The sequence below is a fragment of the Silene latifolia genome, chromosome 6 (genome assembly GCF_048544455.1).
Source record: "Silene latifolia isolate original U9 population chromosome 6, ASM4854445v1, whole genome shotgun sequence".
Classification (NCBI taxonomy): domain Eukaryota; kingdom Viridiplantae; phylum Streptophyta; class Magnoliopsida; order Caryophyllales; family Caryophyllaceae; genus Silene; species Silene latifolia.
The window spans coordinates 57,069,773-57,092,548 of NC_133531.1; the positions used below are offsets into that span (position 1 = coordinate 57,069,773).

The 22,776-nt window shown below is 35.1% G+C and overlaps 1 protein-coding gene across 2 annotated transcripts; it reads left to right on the plus strand.

The window, feature by feature from the left end:
* Positions 1-18,971: 18,971 nt before the first annotated feature.
* Positions 18,972-21,362, plus strand: LOC141586801 (uncharacterized). Of its 2 annotated transcripts, none has more exons than XM_074408152.1 (5): positions 18,972-19,416; positions 19,527-19,577; positions 20,270-20,403; positions 20,983-21,074; positions 21,161-21,362. In XM_074408152.1, exons 1-5 carry the CDS (start codon positions 19,135-19,137, stop codon positions 21,352-21,354), a joined length of 753 nt encoding a protein of 250 aa, XP_074264253.1. In that variant the 5' UTR covers positions 18,972-19,134; the 3' UTR covers positions 21,355-21,362. The 2 variants fall into 2 exon arrangements, with proteins under 2 accessions (XP_074264253.1, XP_074264254.1); XM_074408153.1 differs by having other exon boundaries at positions 18,975-19,416; positions 21,172-21,332.
* The last annotated feature ends 1,414 nt before the right edge of the window (positions 21,363-22,776 follow it).

Below are 22,776 nucleotides of genomic sequence, written 5' to 3' on the forward strand. Positions count from 1 at the left end.
GATGTTATCACTGAGTCAGGAGTCTTATTTAGATAAGATTCTTGAAAGGTTCAGCATGACCAACTCCAAGAAGGGGAACCTTCCAATGACGTCTGGGATGCATTTAAGCAAGTCTCAGTCACCCACGACACCTGAAGGGATTGAGCGCATGAGTCGTGTTCCTTATGCATCAGCCATATGATCAATCATGTATGCCATGATATGCACACGTCCAGATGTGGCATATGCATTGAGTATGACGAGTCGGTACCAAAAGAATCCAGGTGAAACACACTGGATAGCTGTTAAAAACATCCTTAAGTACCTACGGAGGACTAAGGATTGGATATTGACTTATGGAGGAGATACTAAGCTATGTGCAATCGGTTACGCAGATGCTAGCTTCCAAACAGATCAAGATGATTCGAAATCTCAGTCTGGATTCGTCTTCACTCTTAATGGTGTTGCGGTCGGTGGAAGAGTTCCAAACAGGATGTTGTAGCAGATTCTACTCTCGAATCCGAGTACTATGCCGCTGACGGAAGCGGCAAAGAAAGGAAGCTATATGGATGCGTCAATTCTTACAAGGACTAACCATAGTTCCTAGTTCGAATGACCCGATCACCATCTATTGTGACAATAGAGGTGCCATCTTCCAAGCTAAGGAGCCTAAGTCTAGCAACAAGTCTAGACATGTACATCGGAAGGCTCACCTGATCCGTGATTACGTGGAGCAAGAAGAGATAGTGATTGACAAGATAGCTTCGGATGACAACATCGCGGACCCTCTCACTAAACCATTAAGATATGGTAAGCATGAAGGGCACGTTATTTCCATGGGAATTAAACGTGTTCCTGAGTTGTACTAGTTGATTATGGATTCGATACATTATCTTTTTCATATGCTATTTATAACTTCATCGTTTTATTTCATATTTTGTTTTTCATGTGGATTGTACGACAACATTGAACGCCACAAAGTGAACTGAATTACATTATATTTGTTTTGGTCCGTAATCGCCTACATGAGCTGATAACTCTGGCTATTATTTTGTGAAGTTGATTGATGGTGGGTTCAACGAGCCATAAGTCAAACAGTTGGCTAATCGATCACAGATGCGAGTTATAACGATACCTCGTAGGACAAAAAATTGTGACAACGTAATGGAGTCCTAAATGTTTAAAAACATTCGGTGCTAGGTCGTGGATTGGACGTCCATTGTGTTCCTAGAGTCGATTCTTTTGACTATCGACTGTCTCTTGAGATTAAGGCAGTTTTTGGGTGACTTTGGTTTCTTTCTCATGGTCTGCCGTAACAGGAGGCTAAGCAGATTATCACTGGGTCATTTCATACTGTGCTTAATTCGAGTTGAAGAAAATATCCAACCTTTATCGGGTTTAGTTATTTCTCAGGGCCACTCGAGGAGTTGTAACTGAAATGCATGGCCATGCTGGAATGATGATTCGTTTATCAGTTAAGTTACTCTCTAGTCGGGAAAACCACTCTTGAAATTGATCACTTGTAAAATACGACCTTTGTGAATACGGATTTTGCAAATTATTTTACATTGAGTGGGAGAAATTTTAGGATAAGAGAATCGGTTATCGCACATACACTTGTGAGGACAAGTGGGAGATTGTTGGAGCTTGTGTCCTCCACAGTTAGTGTGATAACATATATAAATCTCTTATAGGTTCACAAGGGTATACTTAGTATTTTATCAGTTGATTAATGTTTACTTAATAACGGTTGGCTTGCTAGAAGTTTGACATTATTATCATACTGATGGCGGTGATCAGCTGGTCCCTAAAAGTCACACCTAAAGGATGTGTATGAGAGATGTGATTGTATGAAGATATAATCACATTGATGCCTTATATGACTAAAAGGTTAGTCCATGTATTTGACTAAACAGTTAGTCAATGTGATGATGAGACGATTATTTAATACAATTAAATAATATTAGCTGAAACGAATTAACTGTTAATTCGTAAATTGAATATAAACTGTTATATTTAATTAATGTATATAATGTTAGCTTAAACGAATTAAGATGTTAATTCGTAATTAAATGTAAACGGTTATATTTAATAAGCAAATTATAAATATGCGATATTTATAGTTGATGTATATATTATACGATATTGTCATAATAAATAATGACGGACCGGTATTAAGTGTGTGGACTTATTAATATAGGACGACATTAATGACAATTGATAATTAATACACATTTATACATTTTGAAAACCAACCTAAAATAAGAAGATATTTTTCTCCTCATTTTTGGGTGGAATTTCGGTTAAGCAAAGAGAAAAAGGAAAAGGAAATTTCTTCCCTGTTTTTCCTCCCTTTTGCCGATTAAAAGGAGTAAGGGGAATCATTTTTCCTTCAATTCTTTTGACCTAATTCTCTCATCATAGAAACAAAAACCCTAAAAAATAATTATCAATTTTGGGGATCTCATTCTAGCAAATTGAGGGGCATTTCTTGAAGCATTTTGGGTGCAACAATTAGGAGAATATCGATTTCGATATTGTTCTTAGGCCAAATTTGGTAGGACCAAAGGTTGATTCTTAATCTCCATTCTTTTTGTTTATATAAATTCGTTTATGACTAGTTTTTCATATTTATAATTTCGTTATAATCCGTTAATTTCTGGAGGAAGTATACCGATATTTCCCACAGTATAGCTCAACTTCCTTGCACCCCAACCTTTGATTTTATCCCCCATTCTTTCCACAAGCTTAGAGTAGTCACCAATGGATATTTTTTTTGTAACAAATGGGGATTCCCAAGTATCTAAATGGTAAATGCCCTCCCTGAAACCCAGACATCCTTAAAATAGTCTGTGTCTCAGCAGGTTCAATACCATTGCAATAGATTTCAAATTTGTCTTTGTTCATTTCAAGGCCTGAAGCTGCAGAAAAAGTAGCAAAAGCTCTAAGAATCACTTTGACCGACCCTACACCCCCCGGCTAAACAGTAATAAATCATTTGCAAAATAGAGATGGCATAACTGAAGGGGCCTGCATAAGGAATGATAGCTGAATTCTTCCTTCTGAGTTACCATATTCGGTATCCTGGTGAAATACTCCATGCAAATGGTAAACAACAATAAGGACATAGCCACATAGGATCCCCTTGTCTGATTACTCTTTTCCCCTCAAAATAACAAAAAGTGCTCCCATTAATTTATAAAGAATATGTTGGAGTTGAGATACATTCCATAATGAGACTTATCAAATTAACAGGGAATCCAACAGCTCTTAGCATTTCCTCAATGAAAGACCACTCAATAGAATCAAATGCCTTCCTCAAGTCAACTTTCATAATATACCTTGGAGAACAGGCTTTTCTATTATATAATCTCACCAAGTCTTGACGTATTAGAATATTCTCCACAATATTCCTCCCTTTAATAAATGCACTTTGGTTCTCACTTATGATCTCGGGTAAGATAGCTGCTACATATTAGCTTAGTAATGCACTTATAAAGTACATTATAACAGGCAATGGGCCTGAAATCACCAACACTTAACGGTATGTTCTTTTTAGGAAATATGCGTCCATTTAGCTCCAAAATGCTCCGTTAATGCAAGATTAGCGCTCTTTTCCTACGAATTGCACAACATCTCATAGAATAGCAAATATGAAGCTAAAGACATAAGAAATGACCCTAATTGGCAAAAAAAAAAAAAAGCATGCGAAACGAGACTAGTTAGAGGGCTAAAAAGTGCGTAAATACGAACCACATAAATATACATATAAAATAAGGTGGTAGAGTTTGGTTCGTCGTAAAATTTGAATTTCTAATTTAATATACTTTTGATCTACTTTTATTAGGATAATTATTAAATTTTGTATTAATTTACTTTTATAAGGATAATTATTAAAATTTTGCATGAAGTTTTTAGGGACAAGTAGCCATAACCGTAAATAGACGACGATTACTTCTGTTAGAAACTGATGGTGCATGTAGCAATAAGAATGGTAACTATATAATCCAACTACTAGTTTAGATGCCGTGCAATGCATGTGCGGTATTGTGGACCAAGCCACCCGCGCGTTGAAAGAAGTTAAGGCGGCGGCACTTCTCCCACGGAAACAAAGAACGTCATGGGTCATTACCGATTTGAAAGGCTTTGAAACCAGTTAAAGGTTGAACAAGCCTATATTTGAGGAGTCGCCACCAATTTTTGTGGAAAATTACAAACCGTTCGGATACTTCATGTTATGCCAACATGAAGTGTGACATAGACACTAAAGACATTCGTTAACCCTTAGCATTTTATGTCTAGAATGACTCTCGCGATACCAATGAACAAGGATGTCCAAGGAGATCTTGAGTAAGGGGTGAGGGTACGTATTACGAAGTTCGAACACCTAATCCTGCCCGCCTCGATAGCGGCCTCTACTAATGATTAAGGAAATCGTTTATACTCGATGTGCTGTTGATTATGTGCATGCAATGCAACATCCAACATTTTAATCCTAGCATGTGAATTAGACTAAGTCAGTGATCATACAATTTAACATTACAATGCTTGAGGTGATCGAATATTTAATATTTATTACATGTGAGAAAAAAAGAAAAAGAAATAAAACATACAAAATACAAGTTATAAATTACAAGGTGAAAGATTGAATTCACATCAAGAGGATGCTTAAAAGAAGTTTTGAAAACAAAGTAAGAGGGTTAAAAGGAATTAAAAGAAGTCGTAAATAAAAATACAAAGGTCGAAAATATTAGAATAGAGTGATAAATACATGTATTAGTCGATTATGGAAAATATACATGTGTTATGTCGAGACGTGTTGAGTTCAGAGGCAGAAACCAACTCAGAACAGGCGCGACAGATGATGCGTCCTCTGTAAGAGGCGCAGCAACCTCTGTATCTGTTCTGGAGGTGGGTCCTGACTATGAAAGTCAAACCCGCAACCGTTAATGTAGATTGGTGAAATTAATCGATTGTTTTGATTATTAAGGCTCAAAGGAAGTGATTTAGACATGTTTTATGTACTACAATCGTCATGAATTAGTCAAATTTGGCTTTAATGTAGATTATACAATGATTTTATGAATAAAAGCAAAGTCGGAATCGATTATAAGTTACAAATTACAAACCGATTAAACGAAACAAGATTGATTGAAACAGGTCGAAAATAAAGAACTAAAATAAGAAAACGAGTTAAAACACTATACAAAGGGCGAATTCAAGGGACTCGACATGGGAAAATCGAAGCTCTTAAACCCGAATTTCAGATAATGACGAAAACCGACTAATATTGATTATTAGCAATTTAGGTTGAAAAGGATTTGATAAAAACTAATTATAAGCATAAATTTGAAAGAAATAAAGAAGAAAAAAAAAAGAATGAACGAAAAGAAAGAAAAAAAGGACTAAACAACGAAATCCCGAGAAAGAAGAAGAAGAGTTTTGACTGAAAGCAGCCTCTGGAAGAGGCGCAACATACGATGCGGCCTTTCCAGGAGGCGCATCAGTCAGTTCGATTCTTCTATGCGTCTGAACTCTAATACTACTTATTTTCCATCCTTTTTATATGAACTCGCACAAATTATTACAAAAAGTATAATAAAACAGTATTAAAGATGGGATTTACACACTCTGATTTACATGTTACGAAGCGAGATTTAACTAAATCGTCTTTTAGCGGTAACTCGACTCGATATATGTTGAAAGTGCCCTTAAAAAAGGATTTTAACGAAATATTGATTAATTGATTTCGGTGTAGTGGTAAAATTGTTCGGTCATGCAAACGTGACGGATACCACGATAGGAATCAGGCTTACGTGGTCGAGTTGTCGGTAGCAAAGAGCGCGGTCTTAGAATGAAAACGGAGAAGAGAAGGGGTGGACACTCGCGTGAAGAATATGGAGGCCGGAGATCTCTATTTATACTAATCACGAGGTGTAGGTTTAGGAAAAGAGATTCGGAAAATATCTGAAACTGGCGAAAAATAGGCCCAGGAGAAGGCGCTGCAGGCGCTGCGACACTTCCAATAGGCGCAACACCCATTGCGTCCATCCTCTCCTGAGGCTTTTCCTCCTCAGCAAAAAAGATTTTCGCGGTTTGAAATAGGAAATAGGGAAGATATGCCTTTCTTACTCCGCAAGGCAAGATATTTCGTAGAAATTTATATTAAAATAGTATTTAGCGCAAATTTCCAGAATATTCCAACTCGGACTAGGACGGTTTTAAAAAATGAAGACGGTTTTTGACCCGGACTCCAAATGAACTCTAATTACTGTCAAAACGACCGTATCGGTATACTAATTTCGTAACCCAATGATTTCAATGATGCCATTAGATAGTAACCTATGGTGTCACAGATGATACTACTAAGTGTCTCGTCCTTCTTTTGTATACAAATGATTAGACAAAATTCATAGAGATTTTCTATGAAATTAAAATCCCTCACAACATAGTCTCAATCTTATTGGTTGGCATAATGTTTGTTTACCAAAGTCGATGGGTAAACGTCTGAAGCAGCTAATAAGGCTTTGCAGATAAAAATTCTGTGGAAAATTCTCACCGAAAAAGAGAACACATGGGTCAAGGTAGTAAGTAAAAAATATTTGAGAAATTGCTCGCTTTTTTTTATCATAAGTAGTTCTTGGCAATAACGTAAACTCATGAGCCTTGGAAATTTTTTTAGAATGGGGTTTAAGATGGCAAGTAGGCAACAGTAACAACATCAGATTTTGGTCCGATATTTGGGTTTTTCCGTATCCTATCAATAGTTTTATGATGCCCAATTTATTCATGAACCAAATATTTTGGTTAAATTTTTTATTACTTCTTATAAATAGTGGGATGTTCATAAGTTATCTACAATATTTAATTCCGACAAGGTCAACCTTATTATAGATATTCATATACCGCATAATGAAATTCCAGATAATCTAATATGGAGATTATCAAGTGAAGGAAAAATTTCTACCAAAACAACAACCTAGCTAGTACAAGGTTTGTATGATCATAATCTTACAAAGTGTGAGTTTAACTGGGTTTGAAAAATGCTGCTCCTCTTGATTGCAGCTGGTCTTGGAATAAGATCAGTCAGATTAATGATACATTCAAAGCAGCTTATACTGATAATCTCTGGCTCAACAGCACTAAGCCTTATACTGTTACTGGAGGATATAAATGGTTGTTGCCACCAAGTCCAAAAGTTCAGTGGAGATATGTGTGTTGGAACAGTTTGAATCTGCCTAAAACTTCTTTCATCTATTAGGCAAGCAAGCATCACAGACTTTTAACTAGAGATAGGATCATCAGAATGGGTTTTGGACAGGATGATAGGTGCTTCCTATGTGATGATGCTCCTGAAGACCACATTCATCTGTTTTATAATTGTGAATTCAGTAAAAGATGCATCTGAGCTTTACAACTGATACTGAGAATCAGATTTCCTCCCCAGTCCTTTGATCAGTGGTATGAGTCTGGTAGAGGAAGGAGTAAACTGCAGCGTAAATTTGTGTGTGCTTGTGTTGTAAGCCTCACATATGAGATTTGGCACGCTAGAAATACAACACGAGTTCATGGCCAGATTATAAGATCTGAAATCCCCATACCAAAAATTGTCTATAATGTCAAGCAGAGATGGAGCAAACGGAATAGAAGCATTTTGAAAAGGAATGACCAAGATTGGATGGATAGTTTAGGATACTAATGCATGTGTTTTCTAGTTTGTTTTTGTGTTGAGATGTTGTTTTTTATCATATAGGATGATGATGTAACTTGTGGAGAATATTCTTTTATTAATATACTTACCCTTCACCAAAAAAAAAAAAAAAAAAAACTTGGTTTGAAAATTAATATTCCCCAAAAATTAAAGGTTTTTCTATAGAAAGCTTGTATTGATGGATTACCTACTAAAAATAAGCTTATTAGAAGTCATATTGATGTTTCAACACATTGTGTTTTGTCTAATCATCATATTGAGGATTCAAACCATTTTCTTTTTCAAATGCCCTTTCATTGGTTCAATTTTTCAAGATATGAATATTTACAAATTTAGTAACTAGTTTTGTGGCCCGTGAATTTCACGGGATATTATGTTTTTAGTGTGATGTTTTTAGTGTTTCTAGTAATTGAGACTTTATAAAATATCAAATTACATGGTAAGATTACCTCATGAATAATTCATGATAGATCGTGTACTAAAAATACGGGCATTGACATGTTAACATAAAGATCAAAGTCGATAAATTAAAGAGTGCTATTTTTTCAAAGGTAAAATGATGAAAAAAATCAACAAATACCAAAATAAAAAATACAGTTGAAAAAAAAACTAAAAAACTATTACTCATTCACGTTAATGTCGTCAATCTTACACTTAGTTTTTAATATATAGTTCTTTAAGCAATCCTAATATTTTACTTCTCCATATAGTGTTCTTTCTCCAATGAATCGTCCCTATAAAAAAAAGTAACCCAGTAATTAGTGCGAATTAACCAACAAAACAGTGGAATTTGTTTTATACAATATTATCGTTATTAACTTAAACTTCCTCTTAAATAGAGAAAGAATGAGGGAATATGAATGAAGTCTTAGAGATGTAAGTATGTTAACCTTTGAATAGATCAACACCACAAATCTTGGTAGACCCTAAATGAGAACAAAACAAATACATACGATGAAGTTGAAAAATGTGATCAAAACTTCATACCAATGGAACTTGCACTAAAAAAGAAATAAATTAGTTAATAATCTAAAACCTTAATACATTTACCTTAATTGGAATAGAATCATAGGAAGATTAGTGACACATTTAGTTCTACTAACAAAAGGGATGAAAAAAATTTTGGTTTATAAATTTTGCCTTCCAACAAAAATATATAAAAAATTGAGGATGTGTTTATGACTTTTGAGCATCATTTTTGCATTATTATGAAATTTAATACAGGTATAAATATGAATCAAGGTTCCTGACTTTTGAGTTTTGAGCATCATTTTTTTCATTATTATGAAATTTAATATAAACATAAATAAGGAGTAAGGAGAAATGGAATGTATAAGGTTTGCTTGATTACTAATAATTAATTTTTTTTATATTTTTACAAAATCTATTTTATACAAGAGTGGTTTAAGATATTATCGTATGTAATTAAATATGACATATAGATTATGGTAGATAGTTTGGATTGCCTTTTAATTAGATTTATAGATTATAGATTTTTTATTTAGATTATAGAGTTATAGATTTTTCTTAGTATTATGAAGTCTAACATAGACATAAATATGGTGTAAGGAGAAATGGAATGTGAAAATTTTGCTTTATTATTATTATTGTTATTATTATTATTTTTTTACACAATCTACTTTGCATGATAATGGTTTAGAAATTATCTTCCGAAATTAAAATATGACATGCAGAATAATAATGGTAGATAGTATCACTTGCTTTTTAATTATCTTATGGAATTAAAGTTAAATTAATAGGTAGATTAATAACCAAATTTATGAGAGGAAAATAAAGAGTTTATATTAGTTTTTTAGTGATTGCAACTACTATTTTTTAAAATTCTTTGTGTACTTATAAGCATGTGACAATTTTGGAGATAATTAACTTTTTAATACATAATTTTTCCTTTTTATAATATTGTATAAAAATAAATAAGTAAGTAATTAATATAGATGAATTAGTATTAACCTCTATAAAAATGTCATGTGAATTAAAATTAAATGTTTTAAGTAGCCTTTTAATTATATTGTATAGATAGATTTTACTTCACCTTTTGTATTTCTTCCCTCTTCAGATTACCCACGTGATGTTTTGTCTTATCTGCATTCACATACATTTCACGATGCTTTAAAATTCATATAAAAAATATATTGACCAAAAGGTAAAACATCAACATGGCAAAAACTTCACAAACAAATCAACATTGTCACATGTAAATCATTGAAATTAAACCAAATGGAAAACATGAATTTAAATATAAATCAAATGATTTATAAAACCAATAATATAACAAATTAAAATATATTTTATTGGACATAACAACAACAATACTCAATAATAATACTCAATATACTCTCTATAATAAAATAAATAAATTAAACTATAAAATATAAACCACAACTTAGAAACTCATGGGCAAATGAGAAATAGATTTTAAATAAATATTGTGAATAGAAACTATCATAAGTATTATAGGTTTTATAGCCATCACACAACCATAGACTCCCATATTTTAATTTTATTTTTAATTTATTTTGTGGTATTATTAAATTAGATAATTGATTGCTGAGCAACTCAAGAGGTGAATTAAATAGGGAAAAATGTTATTGAAAATTATGGATATTAAGTAGTATAAAGAATTCTAATCAATCTATTAACATATTATATTACAAAAATTAATTAGATAGGAAGAAATTTTAATTAATTTGGTGGGTTTTAAGTATTATGAAGAGTTTTAATCAATTTATTATAATGTTTAATTAAAAAAATGAATTAAATAGGAAAAAGTGTTAATAAAAATTGTGGGCGCATGTTAAGTAATATGAAAAGTTTTTGTAATACTCCGTATTTTAGTTGGAGTACTCGGTCGAGTGTGTGTTACTCGGCCGAGTGCACTTGACCGAGTAAACCGGTTCAGCGAGTGTGACGGTTTTCATTATGTTTTTACCAAGGGTTTTGTTTATAACTCTTAAGTCATTTCTAAAATCATTTGAACATCTCTAAAACTATTTCTAAACCTAGAGAGAGGGAGAGGAAGAGGATTTGTCGAGCCCTTCATTTGATTGAAGATTTCTCACCGATTTCAACCTAATTCCATTTCCATGTTTGTAAGTCGATCTCATTCAATTGTTTATACTGTTTTAAACTCGTTGTCTTCGAAAAGTTTGAAACGAGAGTCTTGTTTATTTGAAGTCTAGTTTATGCATATCAAGTTTTGTAGTTAAATTCCTTATGGTTTGTCCTAGGTGATTTATTTATGAACATGTCACTGAAAAGTCCGCGAATCTGATTTGGTTGTGGAAAATGATTTGAAACCCTAATTTATATGTCGATTCAGTTTTGGGGCTTTTGCATACATCATCTTTGTAGAGTCTAGATGACAATAGAATTTGGAATTACTTAAAACTAATGTTTTAAACTCGTTTTATGAATCAATACTTTTTATGCGACGGTTTCTGTCAGTTTTTGGAAATCAGTCTGAAAACCCTTGATAAGTTTGGAATTTGAGAAACATACGTTAGATATAATTTGTAGCTAAGACTCATGGTGTTCCAATCCAATTGGCCTTTCATCAATTAGATTTTTTTGGAATTAGTTATGCATTTTATACCGAGTCTGCCATGTGCTGGAAAATCAGGAAAAGTCGTGTTTGTTCTTTAAGTTGATATTCCTATTAAGTTATGATGAGTCTAGGTTATGTGCATGATTAATTGTTTGAGTAGGTGATAATTATACATAATTATATTATGTAGGTGATGGATATGTGAAGGATCATAATTGATTGCTTGTGTGTGCTTTGATTGCGAAAAGGTAGGGTTTCCCTACTCAGTTCTGTTTAATTAATTTGAGATGTTGTGATTGTACTGTGTATAATTGTTGTTATCTGTTGATCATCGAAGGATGGGTGTTGTGGTGGCGGTGTTGGTGTGGTGATGTTGTGACGGTTGTGGTGTTGTGACAGTTCTGATGCTGTGTGTGATTGTGGTGTAGTCATTTGCGGGAGTGGCTTCACACCCTAGTTCGCCCTCCGTGGAACCCGTCACGGGAGGGGATGTGCACATTTAGGGACATGGATTGTTAGTCGCTCGTTGATGAGCTGGACTAGGTAGGGATGGGCTGCGGTCACCCACTGGCGGCGAGGATTACCTATTGCGATGGGTAATCTGGCAGGGCTACACACTTCGGTGTGTAGTCGGTTACTGTGTGAGATCGGGATACTGGGAATGGAGGATGATCAGCCGGTTACATTGTTTGTTTGTCTTACTTTAATTATTCAGTAACTGACCCCGTGTTGTTGATTGTAAAACCTGCGGTGATCCATTCGGGGATGGTGAGCAGATTATGACAGGTAATACAGATGTTTAGCTATGGGACAGTCATGGGGAGTCATCACGTCAAGTCTAGTTTCCGCTGTTGTGAGTTTAGATGTCTTAGATTTCATTTGTATTGAGACCTTGTATTTTTATTTTGAGATTGGTCTGAGATAATGTCATCTCTAAGTTTTTATACTTTAATAGATGTGTTTGTCTATTGTTGCTTTTGATATATACTTACCTCGGGCAACCGAGATGGTAACAGCCTTTCATGCTAGGGTAGTCCTTGGTAAGGTACCTTGGTATGAGGGGGTGTTACAAAGTGGTATCAGAGCCGACGATCCGGCTTTGAAACAAATGAACCCAATGAACTTAGGGAGTCTAAATAAAATGAACCCGGGGAGAGTTGTTTAGAGCTACCGCAAAGACTTGGGAGACGTCCCGAAGTCGCATTAAGGCCCTTACGATCTCAAGCCGGTCACATGGGGGGGGGGGGGGGAACTGTTGTATGTTTGAGTCATGTATGTTTGATACCTATAACGTGAATCTTGTGAAGTTGTTGGAAGGATGGTGAAAGTATTGGAACGTGGTAATATATGATGGATGAATTGTGAATTTGTATACGATAGATCTTGAACATGATATATGTCGAGCATGTTACCTGTTTAATACGTGGCTTTCAAAATAGTAGTGGTTCATGTAGAAATGAACAGGATGATGTTAATGTTTGGTTTGTTGGTAGTAGCATGTGATTAAGGGCATGCGTCTATATATACGAATGTGTGTGTAAATTTTCATGTGGGTATGAAAATAGTTCAATTATGTACTGGTTTGTTGAAGTATTGAGTTGTTGTTGTTGCCTTATGCATGTTCAAATTGTTTTGGTTTAGAAAAATTTGATTTGTATGAAGACCGATTATGGAAGGGCTGTCTTAAAACTGTCATAAGTCGAGTTTTAGAAATGATATTAGTGTAATTCTAATTGGAGGTGATAGCTTGTCTTCTTACCATTCTAACGATAGGTCACACGCCCAGATTGACCAAGTAACGAGTGAGATATGACTGTTTTACGAAAACTGGACGTTGTTGAGAACTGCGCCGATACTCGACCGAGTAGGCCTTACTCGGCCGAGTATGTTTCATACTCGACCGAGTAACCTATATTCGGCCGAGCAATCTTTCTGTGATAATCATGTTTAGCTTCTGGAGTCGTGAACTCGGCCGAGTAGTCTCACTACTCGACCGAGTGTCCTGTACTCGATAGAGTGCGTCATGTACTCGACCGAGTTTGTTTTATGTGACCGAATCTTATGACCAATTGTACTACGTGATGTTAAGTTTTTTTTTTACTTTGTGTTTGATAATTTCTTGGTTAAGTACCTGGGGAAGACAAGTACAGTAGCATAAAGAATTGCAAGGAATAAAGATTGAAAGATGGTTTATTTCTCAGATTCTGCCTCTTAATTGTTTTGGCTGTTATTTTATACGTGGTTAAGATTTGTTAACTAAATTTTTTTTATATGTGTTAGTCTGTGTGTTAGCTTTCAATTGCCGATGGTCTCATGTTTATACGAGTTACGGATTAAGAGAAATAAATATTTTAGTAAACAGTGGTCAGAATGTTACTGCACAGTGCTAATTTCGACCAACCAATTTGTAAAATTTGCCAGTTTACATGTATACATAATTTTTGAGTGATTCCAACTCTCCTAATTAGTAGACTCGTAGAAGTTTCCAGATTGATAAACCTCACCTGATATGGATATGTCATTAATGAATTATGATTTTTGCAAGTTGACCTTGAAACGTGACAAATTGCTGATAACAATCTGTTTTAACCCGTCGGTTTGGGAAAGTCCTTATAAATTGATTATTTGTGCATTGGACCTAATTTCAACTCTCCCTATTCCATGACTCTCTGTATTTTCTAAAAAGTGTAAAAATTCGTGTATTCGTTAAGTTGTTATTTATTGGTGATTCTGGAAGTTATAGCATGCTTTATAGTGCCTGTGAATGTGTGTCTGATGACAAGTTTCTATAAAGGTTATACTATGAATTTCGAAGTCTTAGTTTCTATGTTTTGGCAACATGTTTATGTGACATTATAAGTAGCTTAACCTATAAGCCTATGTGGAATAAGTGATGATAATGAAAGATTGGGGGTGTCGTGTCGTATATGTCACTTATTATATAACGATGTCTGCAAATAGCATGAACATGAATGATAGCTAGGACTGATTAAGTGGATTGATTGTTGCACATATTATAGATAGTGACAAGTGTGATTACGTGCAAGTAAATTGTGGTTACCTAAACTAACGAGTCTGGTCGAGTCAAATATGTTACATGGTTGATTATTATATTATCGGCATGAATATGGGATAGAACACAATAGGTGTTACATGAATCGTTGTAGAATGAGGTAATTCATATAATAGTCCATGAGTAAAGTACGATGAGTTAATGGTGTTAGTAATTATCCTGTAAATTGGAGTAGACATACAAATAAGAAGCTAATATGTTGAAACGGAAGTATTAAGTGATTTATTTGTATAAGATTAGTCTAGCATGTCTAGTGATATGACAATATATGGCTGACGGTGAAAATAGATGGTTTATGTGATGACGTGAGCAGCTAAATGATAGTTAATTGATGGTAATATATTGGTGTTGAAGTGTGCACATTTTTTTTTATGATCCACATGAGTTGACATGGAACATGTTATTAATCACGATGCAAATGATGATTGTCCTAGTATGTACTGTGCTTGTAAACAAGTGTGTAGTAATAATTCGAACATGTGTGGGTACCGAGTTTGAGCATGATGTGGAATTACGGGTTATATATGTATAATTGATTCAAGTGCATATTTTAATTTATTTGCCAAGTAGTACTATTGTGGATACAAATTTGTGTGTAATAGTGAGAATTAGCAACTTATACTATGTATGTACAGCTTAATGAAAGTAATAAGCATGAGTAACGATAAGATGGCTTTTGTTGTTTACATCCCTTGTGCATTCTTAATAACTGCGATGAAATGGGTAACTATGTCGGAAAGCATGATTAGTAACATAATAATTAAGTCAAGCATGTTCGGTTAGTTGATATAGTATAACATTGATATGTAATTAAAGGTTGTGTTATTTCATGTGTTTATTGTTCGATTATATGTGCATAAACAGTGATTTGGTCTCGTCCTTTTGGTATTAGTAGGCTAAGTGAGCTTTGGCTTGTATTAGGGCTTCACGAGTTGTTACTGAAATGTGACATGATTTGATAATTTACAATCTCTTAGGAACGGGTTAAATATGACAGATGAGCACAAATATTGACCTTATGTGGTGGATTGTGGTTTGTTATATCGTCAAAGATGTTGGTGGTGCATTACTAAACCCCGGGGTCTGTAGGTATATGAGATGAATAAGAAACTTCGGGACGAAGTTTGTTTTTTTAGGGAGATGTAATGTGATGCTATGTTTTTCTATGTGGTTATTTGGATTTCCATTAGTAATTACTACTTCAAACAATGCGGTAACATGTTTATTATATTGAATGATAGCTTCCGTGTATGGTCGAACTATAGTTGTATATGTTGTTTATATGTTTTATTTAGAATTGTATAGTTGCATATGTTGTTTATATGTTTTATTATGAATTGTATTTGTATGGAAGGACTGTGATATCGCGTGGCTTGTGTGGTTTTATATGAGTTAGGTTACGGGGACGTAACCTTATTTTATGGGGGATAAAATGTGACAACTCGAGTTTACTCAAGTCTATATGAGTTAGCATAGATTTTACTAGTTATGCATATGAGTTATATTATGAGTATGAGTTATATTGTGTTAATATATGTGATGTTAGGTGTCGTTGGTTGTAGTTGGTGCGAACTTCGAGGACGAAATTCTTTTTAAGGAGGGAAGACTGTAATACTCCGTATTTTAGTTGGAGTACTCGGTCGAGTACTTGGTTGATACTCGGTCGAGTGTGTGTTACTCGGCCGAGTGCACTTGACCGAGTAAACCGGTTCAGCGAGTGTGACGGTTTTCATTATGTTTTTACCAAGTGTTTTGTTTATAACTCTCAAGTCATTTCTAAAATCATTTGAACATCTCTAAAACTATTTCTAAACCTAGAGAGAGGGAGAGGAAGATGATTTGTCGAGCCCTTCATTTGATTGAAGATTTCTCACCGATTTCAACCTAATTCGATTTCCCTGTTTGTAAGTCGATCTCATTCAATTGTTTATATTGTTTTAAACTCGCCGTCTTCGAAAAGTTTGAAAAGAGAGTCCTGTTTATTTGAAGTCTAGTTTATGCATATGAAGTTTCGTAGTTAAATTCTTTATGGTTTGTCCTAGATGATTTATTTATGAACATGTCACTGAAAAGTCCGCGAATCTGATTTGTTTGTGGAAAATGATTTGAAACCCTAATTTATATGTCGATTCAGTTTTGGGGCTTTTGCATACATCATCTTTGTAGAGTCTAGATGACAATAGGATTTGGAATTACTTAAAAATAATGCTTTAAACTCGTTTTATGAATCAATACTTTTTACGCGACGGTTTCTGTCAGGTTTTGGAAATCAGTCTGAAAACCCTTGATAAGTTTGGAATTTGAGAAAAATACGTTAGATATAATTTGTCTCTAAGACTCATGGGGTTCCAATCCAATTGGCCTTGCATCAATTTGATTTTTCTGAAATTAGTTATGCATTTTATACCGAGTCTGCCATGTGCTGAAAAATCAGGAAAAGTCGTGTTTGTTCTTTAAGTTGATATTCCTATTAAGTTATGATGAGTCTAGGTTATGTGCATGATTAATTATTTGAGTAGGTGGTAATTATACATAATTATATTATGTAGGTGATGGATATGTGAAGGATCATAATTGATTGCTTGTGTGTGCTTGGATTGCGAAAAGGTAGGGTTTCCCTACTCAGTTCTGTTTAATTAATTTGAGATGTTGTGATTGTACTGTGTATAATTGTTATTATCTGCTGATCATCGGAGGATGGGTGTTGTGGTGGCGTTGTTGGTGTGGTGATGTTGTGATGGTTGTGACAGTTGTGGTGTTGTGACAGTTGTGATGCTGTGTGTGATTGTGGTGGAGTCACTTGCGGGAGTGGCTTCACACCCTAGTTCGCCCTCCGTGGAACCCGTCATGGGAGGGGATGTGCACATTAAGGGACAGGGATTGTTAGTCGCTCGTTGATGAGCTGGACTAGGTGGGGATGGGCTGCGGTCACCCACTGGCGGCGAGGATTACCTGTTGCGATGGGTAATCTGGCAGGGCTACACACTTCGGTGTGTAGTCGGTTACTGTGTGAGATCGGGAGACTGGGAATGGAGGATGATCAGTCGGTTACATTGTTTGTTTGTCTTATTTTAATTATTCAGTAACTGACCCCGTGTTGTTGATTGTAAAACCCGCGGTGATCCCTTCGGGGATGGTGAGCAGATTATGACAGGTAATACAGATGTTTAGCTATGAGACAGTCATGGGGAGTCATCACGTCAAGTCTAGTTTCCGCTGTTATGAGTTTAGATGTCTTAGATTTCATTTGTATTGAGACCTTGTATTTTTATTTTGAGATTGGTCTGAGATAATGTCATCGCTAACTCTTTATACTTTAATAGATGTGTTTGTGGATTGTTGCTTTTGATATATACTTACCTCGGGCAACCGAGATGGTAACAGTCTTTCATGCTAGGGTAGTCCTTGGTAAGGTACCTTGGTATGAGGGGGTGTTACAGTTTTAATTTATTAACATGTTTTATTACCAAAATTTCAATTAAAATTAAATTTCAATTAAAATGTCAATTTTATTTATAAATTATGACATTTATTAACATGTTTTTATTACAAAAGTTCAATTAAAATTTCAATATTGATTATAAATTATGAAATTTTGATGTAAATTTGTAAGGGTTACATAAATTAAATTAATTTATAGAAAAATGAATTAAATCTATAAAATAAGACAATTACGTGGCAATGAGTTTTGATGCTCACATTTACGTGGCATTTACATAGCATTTTTGGATCCTACGTGGCTTTGTCTACGTGGCGTTTATTAGTAATTTTGGGGTAGCCTTTTAATTATATTTTATAGATGTTTAGCAACGATTACTGTCGATTCAAGTAAAAATTGTGTAACAAAGCTCAACGCGTTAAAAGACTTTGTTTCAAGAACTGATTTCAATAAAATTATTTTTATTTGGTGGAATGCTTGGTTTATTTAGAAATGACTTTATCTTTAATAATGTTAATGTGAATGTTAGTTAGCTTACTCTTTTTTTTGTTTTTTTGTAAGAATGGTATTAAAATTTGGAATGAAACTAAGCTTAAAGATCTCAATAATCCTGATATAGGAGAGTTGGCTAAAAATCATGTGAATGGTAATGAAGAAATTACTTGGGAAAAATGTTCATCAACTTTCTTAAACTAAATTTCGTTGGATCTATAAGTTAGTTGATAAAAAGCTTCTACTCTATAACAAACTATAATGGTAAGATAATTGTATTAAGAGCTAAAACATGTGGTTTTAATAGTGTTCTCATTGCAGAAGCTCTTACATTAAAAGAAGGCGTATTAGCAGCTTAATCGTTAGGAATTTTAAAACTGGTAATTGAAGGGGATAATCTTTTTGTTATTAACTCAATTCGAAATACTTGGCAAATTTCATGAGAAATTTCGAGTATTATCAAAAATGTGGATTTAGAACTTATTTTATTCGATGAAGTGGTGGTTAAACATTGCTTCCGTAAAACCAATAAAGTTGCCGACTTTATGGCCTCGATTGGACATTCTTGTCCAAATCTTTCGAGGGGGTTTGAAAGTCGGTGGCTTCAACTCTAGAGTGTATGAGGGCGAGTATGAGATTGTAGGGCTTAAGAGTGAAGGCGAGTATGAGATTGTAAGGGCTTAAGAGTGAAGTTAAAATCGGTTAGATATCTAACACTATTCCAAAACATCCCATAAATCTCTCATATTGATATCGCCACAGCCCACAGTGCCTCCACTAGGCACAATCGGACACGACCCATGTGCCCAGTCGTAATGAACAACTGAAATCTACCGAGCCATCAGAATTCGGAAACAAAGAAAAAACCGGAACAAATGACATTAGCAATCAACTTTCAACTTCCAACCCCCAAAATTCACCGTCAAACTACCGTCAATGTCGCCGGAAACCTAATTTATCCTCCAACTCCAGCTAACATTCGCCGGCCACCACCACGTCGCTTCACCGTAACATCAGTCCAATCGTCGGAAAATGTTGCGTCGATTTCAACCGACCCGTCGGTTTCGTCACAGTTCACCACATCGGTAGCATCCCCGTCGATTCAACTCACCCTCACTCAACGTCACTTCACAGTGTTAAATGTCGCCGCTTGTGCGGTAATATTTCATTTTTATTTAGGTTATGATTATGTTTTGTTAATTACGTTTTCTGAATTTGCATGATTTTTGTTTGTTTCATATTTTTATTTGATGGGAAATAATTGCAGGTTGCAATCTCGGCGACGTGGTTATTTTGTTCCGCAATTCCGATGCTACTGGTTCGTGCATTAGTATTGTATATTCATTTGATTTTGTATTATGTTGTTTAGTTTTACAATAATTTAGGGTTTTCTCAAGCTTTATGATCGTATAGTTGGATTAAGGCATCAAATATTTCAGTTTAACTTCCGTTTTATGAATTACACAGTAAGCTGTTGCAATGCAACTGTTGAATTATACTATTGATAGGTTGCAAATACTGTCATTCGAGCGGGTGGGGGTTGAGACTGCCGCTTGGGATTATAGTAAACAGTCAATCAGCTGATCAAAAATTGGGGAAGAACTATAAAAAGAGACTAAAATTGCTCTTAGAAAATTAAAATTATTTTGAGAAATGGCCTCAGTGTTTTAGTAATCCATTAAACAGAAAATTATAAGAATCAATGCACGATTTTTGTGACGGTTAGCAACAAGATGTTTTTTTGAGTGCACTGTGTAGTGTAATTATTGAATGGAGTGTCATCTTGATGATAATTGAAATGTTAATACTTGCTTAATTATAGGCCTTATGGTTGTGAGTGATAGGAAGCTGAAACTCCTTGCGTATTAACGATAGCTACTCAGTATATGACTATATGGTTGTTTCATTGTTATCTCGGTTGCTTGGCCTGATTCGATGATGGTTAGATGATCACCTGGTGTTTTGGAAATGTCATACTAATTGCTGAAAGATTGTTTCGGAATGTTCAAGGCCTTTAAGAGAGCAGCAGAATCACTGGAGAAATTGTTGGATGTTACTAGGGAAGAACTTCCTGACACAATGGCAGCAGTTCGCTTATCTGGTATGGAGATCAGTGATTTAACCACGGAGCTAAGTGACTTAGGGTGAGTAATTGTTTTCACTTTTTACTGTTTTTATTTATCTCTGGAATTTGATTAAACTCGTCTAGATTCTACAATTTGTGGAATATGTTTTGTATCTATTCAGTCGTCACTAGTTGTGATTCCACAAGGTGCAACTGTTAGTCTTGGAGCGCTTTTTATGACAGTTTATGGTAAACATCCAATATCGGCCCTTGCTCCCAGTTACCCTCATTTGGTCATAGTCAAAGTGTAAACACTATTTCATCACTTTTTGTTATATCTAACATTTAGTCAACATGGGATGGCAGAAGTGTATGCTTCTAGTTTATATTTCTGTGTTATTTGACCTGAAGGCTTATAATAGTCGAGGCTGTAATTCTGATGAGAGTGATTATTTCCTAAATTCTAACTTTCTTGGATGTCTTATGATATTGACTAGAAAAGAAAGAACTGAAATTTAAATTGCATAACCACTGATAAATTTGAGGCTGCATAAATGCTTAATATTGTTTGATGAATTGTCTTCAAGGCCCTGTTACAAAGTAAGATTTGTAAGACAAGATTGTGCTTTCTTTAATTGCCGTTTGGCTTGTTTTGTAGTCAGGGGTTAACTCAAGGCGTTAAAAGATCAACAAATGCTGTGCGCGTGGCAGAAGCAAAATTGCGTGATTTTGCAAACTTGACTTCCAAAGGTTGACTTGCATATATTATTGGCTACGCTAGTTAACTGAATTACATGAGATTACTTTGAAATTTCACTTCATCTTTACGTTGTTAGCATCAATCCAGGAGGTCCTCAAAACCCAAGCGAGCAAAGCTGAGCCTGCAGTAGCGAGAACTGCAAGAGGTATACGAGAGGGAATTGTAAAAAGCCGGGCAGTGCTGAATATGGTGTTTGCGCTCTCCAGTTTTTCTACATTGGTTGTCAACTATATTTCAAATAGATCAAGAAAACAGCCCTTGAAAAATTAATAAAATTGGTGAGGCCATATTGACTTTCACTTCTGTATAGTTATGTGTTCAATGTTTCTTATGGTTTATACTGGTATCACATAGGTAGTACGCGTACCATTCTGTTCTGTTCAGAAACTATTTTGTATCATATTAGCTGTGTTTATGGAAGTTGTCGTAAGAAACAGGTTTGTTAGATTATCAAATACCTTCTCACTACGAGAATAGTGTTCTTTTGGTCTTAGGAACTAGGATGTAATGATTCACGACTCATGAGTAAGCCCTTGCCCTCATTAGTTTAAAGCTAAATGTTTTTTGTGGGGTAATGAAGCGCACAAGGTTACAGGATAAATGATACGTTCTTGTAAAGTTGTAATGGAGTGATCTTCCCCTTTTTTCTTTTTTAACTGTCTTTTAGGTAACAATATTATTTGACAATTATTGGCAAGTGGGTCAATAATTAACACTAATCAATTTGATTTAAGATTAACCCAAGTCTTCCCCGAACCCTATTGATCGTCCCCACCATCCTATTTGCACTCACCCCCTTCCTTTCCCCCACCCCTCATGGCCACTTTCGTCTCTAACACCTCACTGCCGTCATGCCACCACCCATTTCCCTGCAAGACCACCAACGCAATGACTTGTGAGGAGATTGGCGTCCGCTAGAGAGGTGTTGAGAGGAGAATGAAGCCGGGGAGGAAGATTTGTTATGGAAAACATCAGGGGAAGGGGAAGGTTACTCACAGAAGGGAGGTTGTGAGGTGTTGAGAGGAGAATGAAGCCGGGGAGGAAGATTTGTTATGGAAAACATCAGGGGAAGGGGAAGGTTACTCACAGAAGGGAGGTTGTGTCGAGCGGAAAGTACGGTAAAGATTCTTAATTAGGAAAGAAAAGAAACAAGAATATCAATTATGACAATGCATTCCAAAGAAACGAGTAGGAAGATCATGATTCATGAGATTCCTAAGGGAGCGAGTATATTGGCTGCATAATAAGAAGATTCAGAATTTGCGACTCCATTAGATCCCGACTCTTATGCATTCCATGCTTGCTTACACATTTAAGACTCCTAAGGAACCCTCTCCCTTTATTGAAAGTTGGACCTGAGTTACTGAAGTTGTCATTATACATGAAACGCAATAATGTTATACAATTTTCATTTCAAGTTGTGCTTACTCAATTGCCTGCCGAACACAATGTTGTTTTGAAAGTAGTCGACTAGATGATGATAAAGTATTAGTTTGAAAGTAGATCTAATGAGGCTATCACCCTATAGACATTTGCTCGTTTTGTCTTTCTCGTGAAACGCGACTTGCATTGAAGTCACCTGTGTACCATCTACTGTTTGTCACACATTCACACCCATTTTTCGTTGTCTTCTCCAAGGTGAAACGCGACTTGCATTGAAGTCACCTGTGTACCATCTACTGTCTATCATAC

Bases quoted from the DNA above. Each gene is read 5' to 3' on its own strand.
- LOC141586801 (XM_074408152.1), top strand. From the start codon at position 19,135: ATGACATTAGCAATCAACTTTCAACTTCCAACCCCCAAAATTCACCGT. The intron at 19,578-20,269 runs GTTCGTGCATTA...GGAATGTTCAAG, and splicing joins CCGCAATTCCGATGCTACTG to GCCTTTAAGAGAGCAGCAGA. The intron at 20,404-20,982 runs GTGAGTAATTGT...CTTGTTTTGTAG, and splicing joins ACGGAGCTAAGTGACTTAGG to TCAGGGGTTAACTCAAGGCG.